Raw genomic sequence first — 15,172 nt, 5'->3', positions numbered from 1 at the left:
GCCCAACACATGATAGTTTCATTTTCCACAAATATTTCTGGGGTTTCTTTTAAAATTCTTGAAAGGTAGCTACAGACATCTTAAAAGATTTCAGAGAAACCATTTACATACATATGCTATAATATATCCACTAATTAACAAAGTTTACAATATTAAAGTACATCTTTAAAACCATAAATGGCTATTTGCATTATAAAACCAATTTTTCTCCTAATTTTATTATTTGCCCACACAATTTTATAATAAAGGATTTTTTTTAAAAGGATATTTACCTGCAAGCATGCTATCACATCATATCAGTTGTCGTATTTTTGTTTTCCTTTGTAGTCCTTGGTCATACGTGTACATATTTTGCTATATAGTCATTTTGTATGCACCAATTTTGTTTTTTTTTCATTTAACACATCAAACCTTTGATTGTAGTGACATTTTAAGTATTGATATGTTCATTATAATTGGTTGATAATTACATATAATTAATATATTCATTATAGTAAATTACGCTTAATTTAATTATATGTCAATGCATTAAATATAAAATTTGGTTATATTAATACAATCCTCATAATCATTTCACCATTATATAACATCCCATGAAGCAAACATCACATTTTAGCCACTTTCCTATTGTTAGACAACTGTTAGGATTCTTTTTAGATTTTTATCATTATAATGATAATATCTAAAGGACATCTCCATGCATGAAATTTTATTTGTTTTTTTAAACAACTTTATGCAGAAAACTTTTTTTGTTTAAATCACTGCGGTCAAAAAAGTACAAGCACGTTTATGTCTAGAAAGCGCTGCCATACTGAATTGCTCAAGAGCTTCAAACAATTGGCACAGACGGTGGACTACACAAGTGACTGAAAACTACCAACAGGGCACTGGGGACTGAGTTTCACCAACCCCCCCCCCCAGTCTTGTTTCGTTAGGGTACTTTAAATCATCGCCACTCAACAGCCACTATGCTGTTGGCAGGAATATAAATAGGTACAGCCTCTCTGAGGAGCAATTTGGCAGAAACTCCATCGTGGGTCCTTATACTAGAAATATACTTGAGCTTATGCAGAGGGGTCTTCTGAGCTGGAATTTCACTATCTCTAACAAAAAAATCCTGAAAACAATCTAAATATCCATCAATGGGGGACTGATTAAAATTAGTATGATTGGTTGTACATAAAAATTATCTGGGGAGGGTTTCAGAAAGACAGACATGTAGGCCCCAAGCCAGACCAATTAAATCAGGATCTGAGAGCGCGGTCTGGGTATTTAAATCTCTCCAGGTAACTGTAATGTCCAGGCACACTTGAGAACCTCTGGGTTAAATAAAGTATTGTACATGGATTTATTCAATGGAATGCTAGGCAACTACTAGCGAAATGCTGAACAGTGTGCACAGCAACTACCATTTTCTGTGACATGAAAGAGATTATTTTTTTTCTTGTATTTTTATGGAGTATTTCTGTTAGGATATGAAAGAAACTGGCATAAAGGTCGACTTTGGGGAGAATAAGGGTATGAAGCAAGAGGCTTATATTTCAATGTATGTAATTTTAGATTGGTTGATTTTTTTAATCAGGTGCATTTAAAAATGAATAATCTTGAACAAAATAAAATCATAATTTAATTTGTAAACAATTTTTCAGGAACACACAGCACTGAGCAATGTGCAGTATCCCAGAACAGGCACCAGTGTTCACAGAGCTCCAGGGAGCCCTGCACATTTGGAAAGAACCAAGTGGCTGCCAAGGGTCAGTCTCCCCACTTTGGGCAGAGACAGTAGCTCCCTACTACCACCTTCTGCCCTAGCAACTAACTTACTCAATGTACCATTCTAAAGTAAACAGTCATTGCCTGATATGCTTGGGGAGAATGTTTACTCATGGTTTGCTTCCTCACACAGTGTAGGCCATCATTAATGGTGTGTTAGTCTGGGCTATACTCTTCTTAAAGGGCAGGTCAGATGTATAAACCCATTTTTAAGTCAGTTTTTTCAAATGGAAAAATCATACATGGAAAGCAGAGATGAGTCCACCTGTTTTCTAAAGCACTTACTTCATGTAACATGCAAACAGTCTCTACAGGGTTCAGAACACCAATACTGCTTTTATAATTGAGCATGCTATATCCTAAATTTGAAAGAACCAATTGGCTAATTTCATTCTATAATATATTTCAGTTTTTCCAAGCCACACAAAAATTCAAATAGATCCTAAAAGTATAGAACAGTGTTTCACATTTATCAATACACAGCTAATAATTTCAGAGGTTTGCAGATATTTAAGTTAAATACTTTTTCAGTAGGTCATATTTAATAGCTGTGGGATTTTAAAACTGGATCTCAGATATATTAGTAAAGTGTCGTTTTTAGTTTCGGGTTTTGTGTGGGGTTTTTTTTGTTGTTGTTTGTTTGTTTTGAAGGGGACAGGTCCTTTGGAGTATTTATCCTCTGAATCTGATACCAGAAAAACAACTCATTAATATTAATAGAAAGAAGGAAGTTGAGTTGTCTATAACAGATTCCCTTTAAAAAAAATATCACAATGCACACCAGAAACATCAAGAAAGGTAGTTCCCTACTATAAAACATTAATATTTCAAGAGATCAGATTCTGGAATACCAGAGAATCTTTAAGGATCATCAGTTTGTAAAACTCTTACATTCATTCATTTAACAGGTATTTATTATAGGCAACTTCGTGCCAAGTATTGCATTAAGCACTACAGATACAAAGGCAGGGCTAGGATTTAGAACTCGCGTGTCTGCGCTCTAACCGTAAGATGTACATTTCCTCGCTTCATTCAATTACTTTCAAATGTATGCTTTAAAGTGGCAAATTTTAAAAATATTTCCACTGTTTCTCAATCATATTTGATTAAAGACCTTGAGTAAATGAGGATGGTTAAATAAGAGCTAAATTTTTTCCCTATCACCCCAAACTTTTCAAGTGTAAGATAGAAAAAAGAAAATGTCCAATTTTCTGGATCCACCAGGGAGAGAGAGTTGACAGTATGAAGTATTTATAGGTGCGTTAAAAGCAGAACTGATTAGGCTGTTGATTTTGTTGCTTCTTCCTAACACATCCTAAATCAACACCTGTTTCATCTCTCGAGGAATGTGCAGGTTAACATCTAACTGGTCCTCAACTTGTGAAGGAATAGAGTTGCCATGACAACGGAATAAAAACTTTAGTGAAGAGAATTTATCCAACAAAATGCAAAAATCCACTCAATTCCGTTTAACTGATATATAGTATATTTGTACTTATAAGCAAATTCTAGGTTTTTGTTTGTAAAACTGTCAAAGCAAATATTAATGTGTTCTGTGAAAATATTTCATGAATGAAATATTAAAACACACACACATACCTTTTTGGCAGAATAGGCCACAAATAAATAAATTTAAACAAGTAACTGACCATTAAACCTTGGCAATGCTGCATGTAGCATCACAGGGTCTTTAGTATACCTAAATCAAAGAAAAGCAGATACTTTTTTTTTGTTTAAGTTTCAGGTGTACAAAACAATCTAATAGTTAGACATTTACACCCCTCACAAAGTGATAATCCTCCTCCCCAAACAGAGACGTCCAAAGTTGGTTGTATTTCTTAAGTTGTGTTAAATTGTCATGTAAATTCATGTACATGTTCAATTTCTGCTGATATCCACGTACACAATATAACCTAGGGTACATTCAAGTAAGTAGACCATCAATTTTCCCAGAAAAATATTTCTATCAAAAATACACAGAATTAAGGTTGTCGACATATGCTGCATAAATTATTAATGTCCAACATGTAACTATCCTTTCTGGGAACTAGACTGAGGGCCTCACCAGATACGTAGGTTCTCAGTCTGTCCCCCACAGCTTTTGGGGGATGAATTTCCCCTGCCCCAATGACCACTCTCACTTAGACAGCCCTCATGAATTGGTGATCATTTTCAATTAGATATCAGGGGACAATCAAACACCAACGACCATTTATTGAAAGATGTAGTATATCAAATAAAGAAATGCTCTTATTTATGATTAAAAAGTTTTAGATGAAAATCATCTTCAGAAAGAAGTACATGTATCTCTTTATACCACTACGCTGAGCATTTATTCTAGAGCACAATCTACAAATTAAGCAAGATTCAGGGACATATAACTAGAAAAAATATTCTTAATATGTAAAGGAATGGAAGGCATACAGTTAAAGGGAGAGGAATATGATAACCAGGGCTCCAGACTCCAGCTAATACTAAAATCTGATGTAACATACAGAGCATTAATGGCTGCATTTATTGCACTTAATATAGTGTATTATTTTGGCACTAACAGAAAATGCAATAAGAAAAAAAATATGTAGTATGATGTGTGAGAAGGCACATTGTCCTTTTCCAGAAGTCCATTATGAAGGCAGCTGGACAGATTCTGGCTGAACACAAGTGGGATGCCAGCCCATCTCCTTCCATCGCCATCCCACCCTCCCCTTCAAGCCCTGGTTACAAAAGTGCCTGTGTGGCCCTGAGAAGTGAGTCATGGATGTTCCATTTGCAGATGGGGTGGAGTTGAGGGAAATCACTATTTCATGCCCAGTTAGCTGGAAAAGTCCATCCTGTTTTTCCTCTTTAGCGTAATAATCATTTTTCACAAACCTGAGATAAAGAACGTTTGGAAAGTAGGATCTCACCTAGTATTTCAGGACTGTTATACACAAAGGAAAAGACTGACTTGTACAGCCAAGGACATGATCTCATAGTGCAAGCCTAACAATTCACACCAGGCAAGGGACTTGTACAATCAGGATAAAACACTTGTTCCTTTTCACCCACACCAAGAAAAACAATGGCTGGAGAAATAAGCACAGGACCAGTTCCCAAATCAGATTCACCCACCAGGAGTTCACACTGACAGCTGAAGACTTTCCTGAGTTGTAAAGACAATCTTTTACAACTTCCTTTGCCAAGGAAACACAACAGCAAAGTGGTTTCCTTAAACTGACCTCACAAGCAAGCCATGAGACACACAACCTAAAGCCACAACAAAAGCCAATGCTCTCTTTAGATCTACACCCTGTGCAACACAAGGCCACATGCCTGGACCATCTCTCAAGACCCCCTATGAAGTCAAATGACAATGTGTAAAATGACCAATTCATACTTCAAAACGTAAAGTTGTAACACATTATCTTAGCTTTAAACACATCGAATCCAAACCCCTTAACTTATCCAAGTTTTCCCCAAATCTAAAAGGTGGTGTCGCTTTTCTCTAAACACATTTGAAATAAATCTTAATTAGATCTTTCTCCATCACCAGCTCGAGACCTGGTGAGGGTGAAGACCACAGGGCTCTGAGGCTCAGGAGAAGCAGCGACCGGCCCAACTAATAAACATTTTGCTCATGTATATTGCCTACAATGATCAACATCACCAATTAAATTGGCCTCCTGAGGTTTATCATGAACTTGGTTTTAAGTACATTAAAATTCATAGCATATTACTTTTAATAACAGGAAATACCAGTTATTTTACCAAAGAGGGAAAATTCTACAGTTTTTATATCAGGTTTCTCCACAAATATTATGCTTACTCCCTCCCTCACAGTGTAAAATACCCCAAAGACTATTTAACATTTGAAATAATTTAAATAAAAAAAGTAACAAATTCATTAGAGCAAAATCCAAAATACCAACAAAAAAACAAAACACACAAGAGTGAAAAAAACTTCCACCTGCCCTTTGACAACCACTGTTAATGCTGGTGTAGTGTTCCTAACCCTCCACACATGCATAAACAATTACACACTTCGAGTTTTAAAATATTGCTCACATCAGTTTATATCTCGTTTTTACTTTTTCTGAGAAAAATGCATTGAGAATGCATTTCTGTGTGTGCATATATACACATATGTGTGTGTATGTATATGTGCATTGGTATATGTGTATATGAGGTGTGATCACAAAATACGGTGAATGTTTAAGTTAAAAAAAAGTATTATAGTTAAAGACACATTGCCATTAATCCCCCTCAAAATGCTTTTCCCTCGCTTCAAACATACTTATGTATGCCACTGTCCTTCCTACTTTCTGAAGCAGTTCTAGAAGGCCTCTTTCGTGAGTGTCTTTAGTTGGGCTGTCCTGGCTGCCTCGATGTCCTGAATTGATTCCAAACGTTTACCTTTCATGGACATTTTGACTTTGGGGAAGAGCCAGAGGTCACACAGGGCCACATCATGGTCACTACAGCATCCCCATAAACTAATTTTAACATTTTGTGTGTTTCTTTAGCACTTTTTTGCAGCTTGAAACAAAATTTCATGGGTTGTACGTGATCCATGATTTACGGGACACTTTAAAACACACCTTCTCTCAACCGTAGCTCACACCCGACTGTCTGCACTGAACAAGTTGAAACTTGTCACACACTGTTACTAATGTTCAACAGGCCACTTCCTGTATTGAAAATCCCTGCCTTTCTGTTGGATGGCACTCGGCAGCAGCATTCACTGTATTTTTTATCACACTTCATATATATGTATATTTATATATACGTACATATACATTTATACATAAAATATACATTTACATATATATATAAAACTATATATAAAATAATGATTTGACTGCTGCAGAGTATCATCCATTATACGGCTATACCTTTTTGTTTTTATTTTAACAAATTTCCCCTTTGGCTAAATAAGACTGTATTCTTGATAAGAAAAACTTGCAAATAATTCTACATACAAATACACCAGACTCCTAAGAATATTTCTGAACTCCCGGTGACCTCCATCCACGTCTGAGTTACTGCCTGCTAAATGTCTTTAACACTCCTCTGAAAACTTGGGGTCTCTGTTTCATCGACAACATCAAGGTAAAAACATAAGTAAATAAATGCATATCACTTCACTTCTATCTCAAGTCTCCCACCTACAGAAAGAAAACGGTCTCTGAAAAATGGTTCAATTCTAGTAAAGCCTCAATATGAATACTGAATTCCATGATTTAAAAGGCTCTTGGTAATACTTAAATCATTTTGTATTGCATTTTATTCTTTTCCAAGATTTCCACACTCATATTACCTCCTCACCACAACCCTATTACATAGGTGCTGTTACTTTACAAATGACTAAACAGAGGACGAGAGAAATGAAGAGACGTGTTTGCTCGCACGTGATGCGTGAGGCCACACTACATCAATGGTCTCCTCAATTTGTCTCCCAAGTGCTTTTAACAGAACACACTGCATTAGATGGAACAATCGCTTTTGTACCTCTGCCAAAAATATCTCATAAACCCCCATGGTATATGGCTCGTTTCAGAACAAGGAGATATGATGTAATGAGTGTGCCAGTAAAACCAAAACAACAGGCAAGGAAACTTCCAGGAAGACTTTTAGAAAGTAGTAAAAAGAAATCAAAACTGCTATTTATGTGTCACGTATCTTATGTTATAGACATTAAAAATATGAGCCTAGTGCAACTAAACTGTAGTTTTTCCAGAATATTCTCTACCCTACCTTAGAAAAATCTCATTAGAAATGCTTGTATCCTGGGAGCTGGAAGCGCTTGTGTGTAATTTTCCTCTGTGGGAGGGAAGAGTAAGTCCTGGTCCTGGCCTCAGTCGCAGCAAGGATGAGAACTGTGAATTCTTAATGCTGTACCTAATGTAAAGGTTTACTTTTTCGGTGTTTGAATTATCTTCTTGTTATACTTTCCAATGTGCTATTTGCTGTTTATTCATCTTGGTTTAAAACCTGTTTTCCTTTAGATTGTAAACTCCAGTAGGTGGGAACAAGGGTGTCCTACCTTGAATTGTACAACTGGAGCACAAAGCCACAAGCACACGGGCATCAGATGCTATTTGATAATGACGATAAGTGGATTAGATCATATTTATACTAACCTGGTAACAGATTACTTAAAGTTGTTCTAACAGAGCAATGTGGATTGGCACTAACTAGGCCATTCAGGACTGCAGAGGAGGAGGAGAGGGGTCTACTCTTTCCATCATTTACACAGCCAGCTGCCAAGCAGCTGAAATGCTTTCCTTTACTCCTCGTATCCCAGGTGATATATATGCTTACTCACCTCATCTAACTGATCCAAAATAAAGCATTTGATAACTCACAATCTTTTTGACCTCCCTGTTGCATATACATTTCAGGTGGAAACAAGTCTACTAATTTACCAGAGACATTGAAAAAGAAAAACAACAAAAGAAACACCTTAAAATAAAACTTCAAACTTGAACCAAACATGCATTTCACTGGGCATATCTTGGCTTTTAAAAATTTCTAAATGAACATGCTGACTTTAAATCCAAGGTAACCAAGAACCCAACTCTACTTCTAACTTGAGCTACTAAACAAATTATTTTTGTTCTAATTTATCTTTGTGGAACAAAGAGTTATTCAAATACATTTTTATGTATATCACTTAATTAAAAGTGAAAACATTCTGAAGACCAGCAAATAAGAGAATTCTCTCAAATTTCAAGACCATGATGCAATTTTATAATTTTACATAGAGCTTACAATTCACAAATGCCATAATTACATAGTGTTCCTAACTACTTCTCCCAAACATGTAAATTCAATCTCTTTTGATTCCTTTTCTGTTTTCCTAGCAACCTCTCTCCTGAAAGCTATGAAAAGGGCTCTTTGTCAAGATCCTAAAAGAAATACACTTAAGAAGGAATCTTGACTGTGATGATTCTCTCTTTAGATGGAATGCCAGAAAACATGAAGATCTGAACGTGATCTGTGATAGAAGCTAGTTATATTGGACAACACAGTTCTCTAATCAGCGATAGTATGTGAAACCTGGAGGAATGAGAGAACAGTAAGAAACCCGGGACAGTGACTAGGCCGTGCCCAAGAGTGAACGGAGGAACATCTCGGGCAAAACTTGATGAAGGGCAGAACGCCAGAGATGTGGAGAAAAGTTTAAAATAACTAGTCCAAGTTCATCACAGAAAGAACATATAAAAGGCTTCTATAAACTCTGAAAGACATATATGTATATATTATATACACACGTGTGCGCGTGCGCGCGCGCACACACACACACACACATATATATACACTAAACACCACATTAATATGTACCTAAAGTTGGATCTTATTTTCACTTAGATTTCTCCCCAAAATATATGGCAATATATGCTACAAAACTGCCTAAAAAGTCCAGCTGAATCTGAATCTTTAGGGCACCCTTCATTCTCAAGATCTACAAGTTACATCCTGTATTTAAATGGCACTGAAGGATACAAATTCAAATTCATATTAGGAATACTAGATTTTTAATCTAAGGATTTTACCTTGACTTCTCAAAATCTACTCAACGACAAAGTGGGCTCCCAAGGGCAGTTAATGATCTGTATGAGGCACCCACTTCTCCAAAAAGCATGTACTAGCTCCTATTTGGTAAAATCTGGATAAGACAAAAACAAGGTCATTATTTTGTAAGGCAAGAAGGGGAAATTTTCCAGGAGGCTTTCCCCAGGAGGGCTACCCAGCATCTAAGAGTTAAGTGAGGGGAAGACGGCAGGAGGAAAGACTGCTTGGGTGTCCCTGTTGATCTGGTGTGCCCTGGCTGATTTGTCCCCATCTTCCTGGGTCTTTACTGACGGAGCTACTTTACTTCTTTTTCCATGGGGACCCTTAGCAGGGACAAAGTTGATAGGCCATCATCACGTTAAGATGTTCAACTGAGGTCTTCAATTCTCCCAAAAACATTTACCTCAAAAACTTGTGGAAAATCCTAATCAGGTCAATTATAAAAAACAACAACAAAAAAACAACCCCAAAAAACCAGTCCTTGGCACAATTTTATGTTCTTCATCAGACACCAATGGAAAGTCAGAACACTATACTGAAAATGCTCCCACCAGGCGGGAATCAATTTCCCTAATATGGGCAGGCCCTAAATATAGCCACAGTTTTTTTTTGTTCAAAATACACTGAATTAAATTTGTGGATAGAGGAAATAGTGGTGGGCAACTGGGCAGAGAGCACAGGAAACAATGACAATGTAACTCAACCATCTCCACTAGCATTAAAATGGCTTTAAATGCCCTTGACAAATGGCTGCCAAAGCAGACACCTGTAACACACATGCCCTTTTCTCTGCAGGCTTTGTTCCCTTGATCAAGTCTGGGTTACTGGGAGGGAAGAGAAGAAATTACACACCCTGGGTCTGAAGTAATTCTACCATTCTGAGAAGCAACACAGCCAGCCAGCATCACTTTTACTCAAAGCTACAGAAGGAATAGAATTCTGTACTACAATTATGAAGATTCAGTTAGCCTAAAGGAAATAGGAGAAGTTCACTAAGGTAGTTTAACGTCCTTATAATTCACCTTCCAAACATCACGTACACACAGGCCGCCCCGCAAATATAGAATATTGGTTTTTAAGGTTCACATAAATGCAGTGAGGGGCTGTGTGTGTTTTAAATGAATGGATTCGTGAAAGGCAAAATCTAGAACATAAAACTTAGTCCAAAATTTGTTCAAAGTTTCACTTGAAACTTTAAAAAGGTTTACTATACTGGGTCTATACCTGTTTTATACTAAACTGCTTTTGCAAGACACTGGCCAAAAAGCACCTAGCAGAGTTAGAGGTGGAAGTAGATGCTCAATAAAAAAATTTGCTGGAAAAAAAAAGTTAAAGGTAAATAAACTTAACCTGTGTGCTGAAAGGCAGTATACGTAATTTTAAGGCATCTTTTAAAAGTTAGCCCCCGATAGCAAAAGAGCAAAGAGATTTTAAAGACTGGATTCTGTGTTCAGACTGCTTGGGTCAAAATGCAGGCTCTGCCACGTACAGCTGTGGATCTTGGGCAAACTGTTTAACTCTCTTTAAGTTTTCTCACCTGTAAAATGGGGAACGTAATACCGACTTCCCAGGGCTGTTAGTGAAATAAACGAGAAATCGACATAAGTCATTTAAGATCTTAAACGCTCCATAAAGGCTAGTAGGTATGATTATTCAGAGGTGTGTGTTCGGAGTTCGGGTCTATTAAATCTATGCATCAGCTTTGTTAAACTGAAATCTCAGCCATTTCGTAAAAATCATTTTACTCCCCCTTTGCACACATCATGCGGCATCAACCTTTCAAATGCTGTGGAAATTACATACTTTCATTCATCCGTTTGCGAGCTTCTCATGTAGAGCAAGAAGGAAGGAAGATGCCTTTCTCGTTGACTGTTGCTCCTTCACAACTTCAAAATACTGTCACGTACACAATAGGTTGGAGCTGCCCTCAAAATGACAGCTACAGCTTTGCAGCGCCCGCAGAGGCGCCCAGGCGGCTCTGCTGGGAAGGGGTTCACCCCTAATTCCCAGCGAATCCCCCATCTCCATAGCCAAGGAAGCGTATGCCCGAGAACCCCAAGGAACAACTCTTTGAAACAAGGAAGGAACCCAGAGCAGTCCGGAAAGACAGACGGAGGGAGAGAGAAAAGGAAGGAGCCTCCGGGTCACGGAGGTTTCGGGGCCACACTCGGATCCGGCGCGTCCACGATGCCAAGCCCCAGGACCGGGTGCCGGCGATGGGCTACGATGTCCCGGGCGGCCCACTCCCCTCCTTCCCTGCCCTTCCCCGGCGGGCACCGCAGCCAACTCGGGTCCCGCGCCAGACTCGTCCCTCGGCGCCCCCTCACCTAAAGGCGGGTCCTTCCTTGGGAGCCCTGCCCTGGGCAAACGCCGACGCGGAGCTGCCGCCGTTGCCGCTGCCCTTTTTGTTGAAGAGCTTCTGGAGCAGGGTCGGGGCCATGATGCTGCCGCCGCCGCTGCAGCTCCGGCCGTGGCGCTCGGGGGGCCGGCGGCTCAGCGCGCAGCCGGGGGCGACGGCCGCGGCGGCGGGGCCATCGCGGCGGCGGCGGCGGCACGGCCGCTCAGCCTTGCGGGAGCGCGGGCTGCGGCTGAGGAACTGCTGGGCGCCGGGGCCGCCGGCGGCCGGTCATATGACGGAGCCGGCCCGCCGCCGCCACTGCCTCGCGCGCTGACAGTTATCTCCTGCGGGAGGAGCCCGCAGCCCCACGGCGGCGGCCGCGGCGGCGGCGGCGGAGGCGGCGGCGCGGGAGGAGCGCGGCTACCCCAGCGGCGGCCATTGGCCCGGCGGCTGCCCGCCCCGGGCTCACGTAACCCGGGCGGGAGGCGCGGCCCGGATCGGGCGGCCCCGTGCTCCTGGCACGCGGCGGGCGGGGGAGGATGAAGCTCTTAAAGGGACCGGAGGGGCGGGGGCGGGCGTCGAGCGGCCGGGGTGGGCTGCTCCAGGGGCGCAGTTCCCGAGGTGGCTTCGTACTTTGGAAACAAGGAGAGCGCAGCTGGGCCGATCTTTGTTCTTTTGAGACAAAGCCCCTGAACTTGAGTCCTCGCTTTGTGCAGGTGCAACGGCTCCTGGATAGAAAGCGTGTGTTGGGGGAAAGGGTTTAGAACACGAGGTTGCTGTTTCACTGGACTATTTGAATCTCACAACACCCAAGGTGTTGGCGTGTTTTTACCAGATTGCATTAGATTTCTCCGGGGTTTTTTTAACTTTTTATTCGAATCTTTTGCTCTGTTCGACATCTTAGGCCACCATACCATAGTTACACAAAAAGTTGCACGTGAAAGTGAACCCATGGAATTCACTACATAGATTTAGAAATTTAAGCTATTTTATAACAAGGGAACGCGTTCCCAGTGCAGACTTAACAATCAAGGCACATAATAACAACCTGTTATCAATGGTAGATATTATTAGATTTGGGGTAGGGAGAAGTTATTGTATTTGAGTATATTTGAGTTCACTTTTATTCCCAGTCCCATCCAATCGCCATGAGAACTTCAACCTCGGGCAGAACTGTCCAAACAGCCTGTGATGGTCACGACCTTACCAGACTCAAAAGCAGCTTCTTAGTCTACGTTACAACCTTAGCTCTCCAGCTTTTCTGATTATGGATAATAGAGATAAAGTTCGTAAGATTCCGGACCCTGCCTCTCCTGGCTCCTTCTTCATGAGCAGTGAACAGTTTCCCATCTGGATTCTCTTAGACTTGTTCAGGGGAGAGCTCGTGGGACTCAAAGAGGCAAGTGTATTCCATAGGTATAAGTAATCAAAAACATCTCTTCTGGGCTCATTTTAATTTGCATTATCAATTTTGACTGTGTGGGTTTCCGGCTATGGAAACCTGTGAGTGATGATGTGCTGAAATTTCACAAAGGTAAGGGAGAGACGATAGAAATTGAAACTCACTTTTTTCCTTCAGATTTTTACTGTTAAAATAGTGGGTTAAGTACTCATGCTGGTGAGCAATCATCCTTGTACACGATGGAGTGTACACAGAACTCTGATTTGCAACTTGGTTGTTTCTGTTTACTGGAAGTGTCTACCTCACAGGGCTGCCAGTATTGGTCAGTATCCTGTAAAGATGCGATTGGCCTCATCTGTTGACTTGATTAAGACACAGTCCCAGGTTGTATTATGGTCCAGCAACATGCCACCCTCCCGTACCCCATCCTTGGAGTATACAAATAAAATCAATGTCCTTTATTTTTCAAATGAAGATCTGCATATTTTTGATGTGCCTAGCAGCTTTTGTAACTGCACACTGAGAGGATTTTGGCACGGTGTCCCTTGTCCCTCACCTCCAAGGGCTGTTTCAGTTCCGGTTCAGTCCAACTGTGCAGGATCATCCAAAAGAGGCAATCGAAAAAGACAGCCTGCCCCAGCCATCATCCTCAATTTTGGTCCTGACTGGGCAACAATAAAAGGAGAAATTATTTGAAATGATTAAGAACAGACTTCAGTTAGGGGAGAAAAAAGGAGCTCAAAGGGTCCCCCTCTCCCCCTTTTTTCCCTTTGCTTCCTCTCAACACCACATTCTTTCTCATCCTGGTTCTAGCCACACACACCTCTCATTTGGGATTTTAAAGGTGTACAAAAATCCTAACTAGCAAGGTCCTGGGAGACGGCTCTAGACAGCTCTCCAATCCCTTTCTCATCATTTCTTTACTTGGTGGTTCAAGGCCTCTTCAAACCCACATTTTTGCCTGTCATCCATTGGTTACTGCCTCATCTCTTAGGCTTGTCAGAGTCCCAAGTCTCCAGCACTGGTTGCGTGTGTGGTTCATCTCGCAGTGCCATCCACCTCATTCACCTCATCCCACTCACTATGTCTCAGAAAAAAATCAGCTGGCTGCTCCTGTATGCAGCTGTCAAGAGGGGAAGGGGATAAACCAATATCCTGAATTCCTTGAGATGACAAAGGAACTCTAAGATGAGAGAGGGGGAATTGTAAAAGGGCTGACTTATCCTATTCCATCCTGAGTCCTGGTGACAGCTCTCTCCAATTAATGAGTGTGTGTTCTGTCAGTTACGTTAGGAGTTTTGCTTCTGCCATTTGACTGCCATGGATACTGCAGCCTATCTAATATCTGTTACCCCCTTCTTCCTAACAGAACCTCAGTTTTGTTCCAGTGTCCATCCCTCACTTAGGCCAAGGTCCCTCAGGGTAAACTGACATTATCCCCAATCTGAGTCTTAATGACCTAAGCATAATCCCATTCCTTTTGCAAGGTATTAGTTCAGGAATGAGCATGTGAGGTGATTCTAGCCAAGGAGGCAAGAGGGAAAGGAGCTGAAGGAGGAGTGATACTGAGGAAAGTTGCCTCACTTAGTAGAGACCTATAAAGAGAGATGTGGGGGTTGGGTGTGTTGTTTTTTTTTTTCCTTCCTTTGGAGGTCGTATGTCTACATGTGATGCTACAACTATCTTGCTACTTACTAGCCTGAGCATGAAATCAGGGCTGCAGATGGCAGAGCAAGAGAGGTGGAAGCAAGCTGTGTCCTAGATAACATTATTGAGCCACCACCCCTTTACCTTAAACTGACCTTCCCCGACTCGATGAGATGATATTTCTATTATCTGAAGCCAAAAGCAGTCTATAAGAGAGGGTCTTGTTTTCTGTCCTTGATGGCTTGTATGTGAGATAAGCCCTGCCTGTTTAACCCTCAGTATACCACGGAGAACAGTCATGACCAATGGACCTGCTCTATGGTTTCATATTTTTAAGTCATTTTGCAAATCATTTACAAGAAGCAAGAATAAAGAAATAGTGAAAATAATTTTTAATAAATTTTAGCAAATATTTACATGTAGCAAACTCAATTTTTTTGTTCTATATTTTCCTACAT

The 15,172-nt window shown here is 40.5% G+C and overlaps 1 protein-coding gene across 2 annotated transcripts in view; it reads right to left on the bottom strand.

Moving 5' to 3' along the window:
* FNIP2 (folliculin interacting protein 2) overlaps positions 1-11,840 on the bottom strand; it is a 112,481-nt gene extending 100,641 nt beyond the window's left edge. For both annotated transcript variants that reach the window (XM_033134315.1, XM_033134317.1), the window contains exon 1: positions 11,655-11,840. In XM_033134315.1, coding sequence (XP_032990206.1) covers positions 11,655-11,767 — 113 coding nt within the window. In that variant the 5' untranslated portion in view covers positions 11,768-11,840. The remainder of the gene's footprint in view (positions 1-11,654) is intronic.
* Between the last annotated feature and the right edge of the window lie 3,332 nt (positions 11,841-15,172).

The sequence above is a fragment of the Rhinolophus ferrumequinum genome, chromosome 18, assembly GCF_004115265.2.
Source record: "Rhinolophus ferrumequinum isolate MPI-CBG mRhiFer1 chromosome 18, mRhiFer1_v1.p, whole genome shotgun sequence".
Lineage (NCBI taxonomy): Eukaryota > Metazoa > Chordata > Mammalia > Chiroptera > Rhinolophidae > Rhinolophus > Rhinolophus ferrumequinum.
Note: the sequence above shows the minus strand (reverse complement) of the source record. Positions and strands in the feature narration are given on the sequence as shown.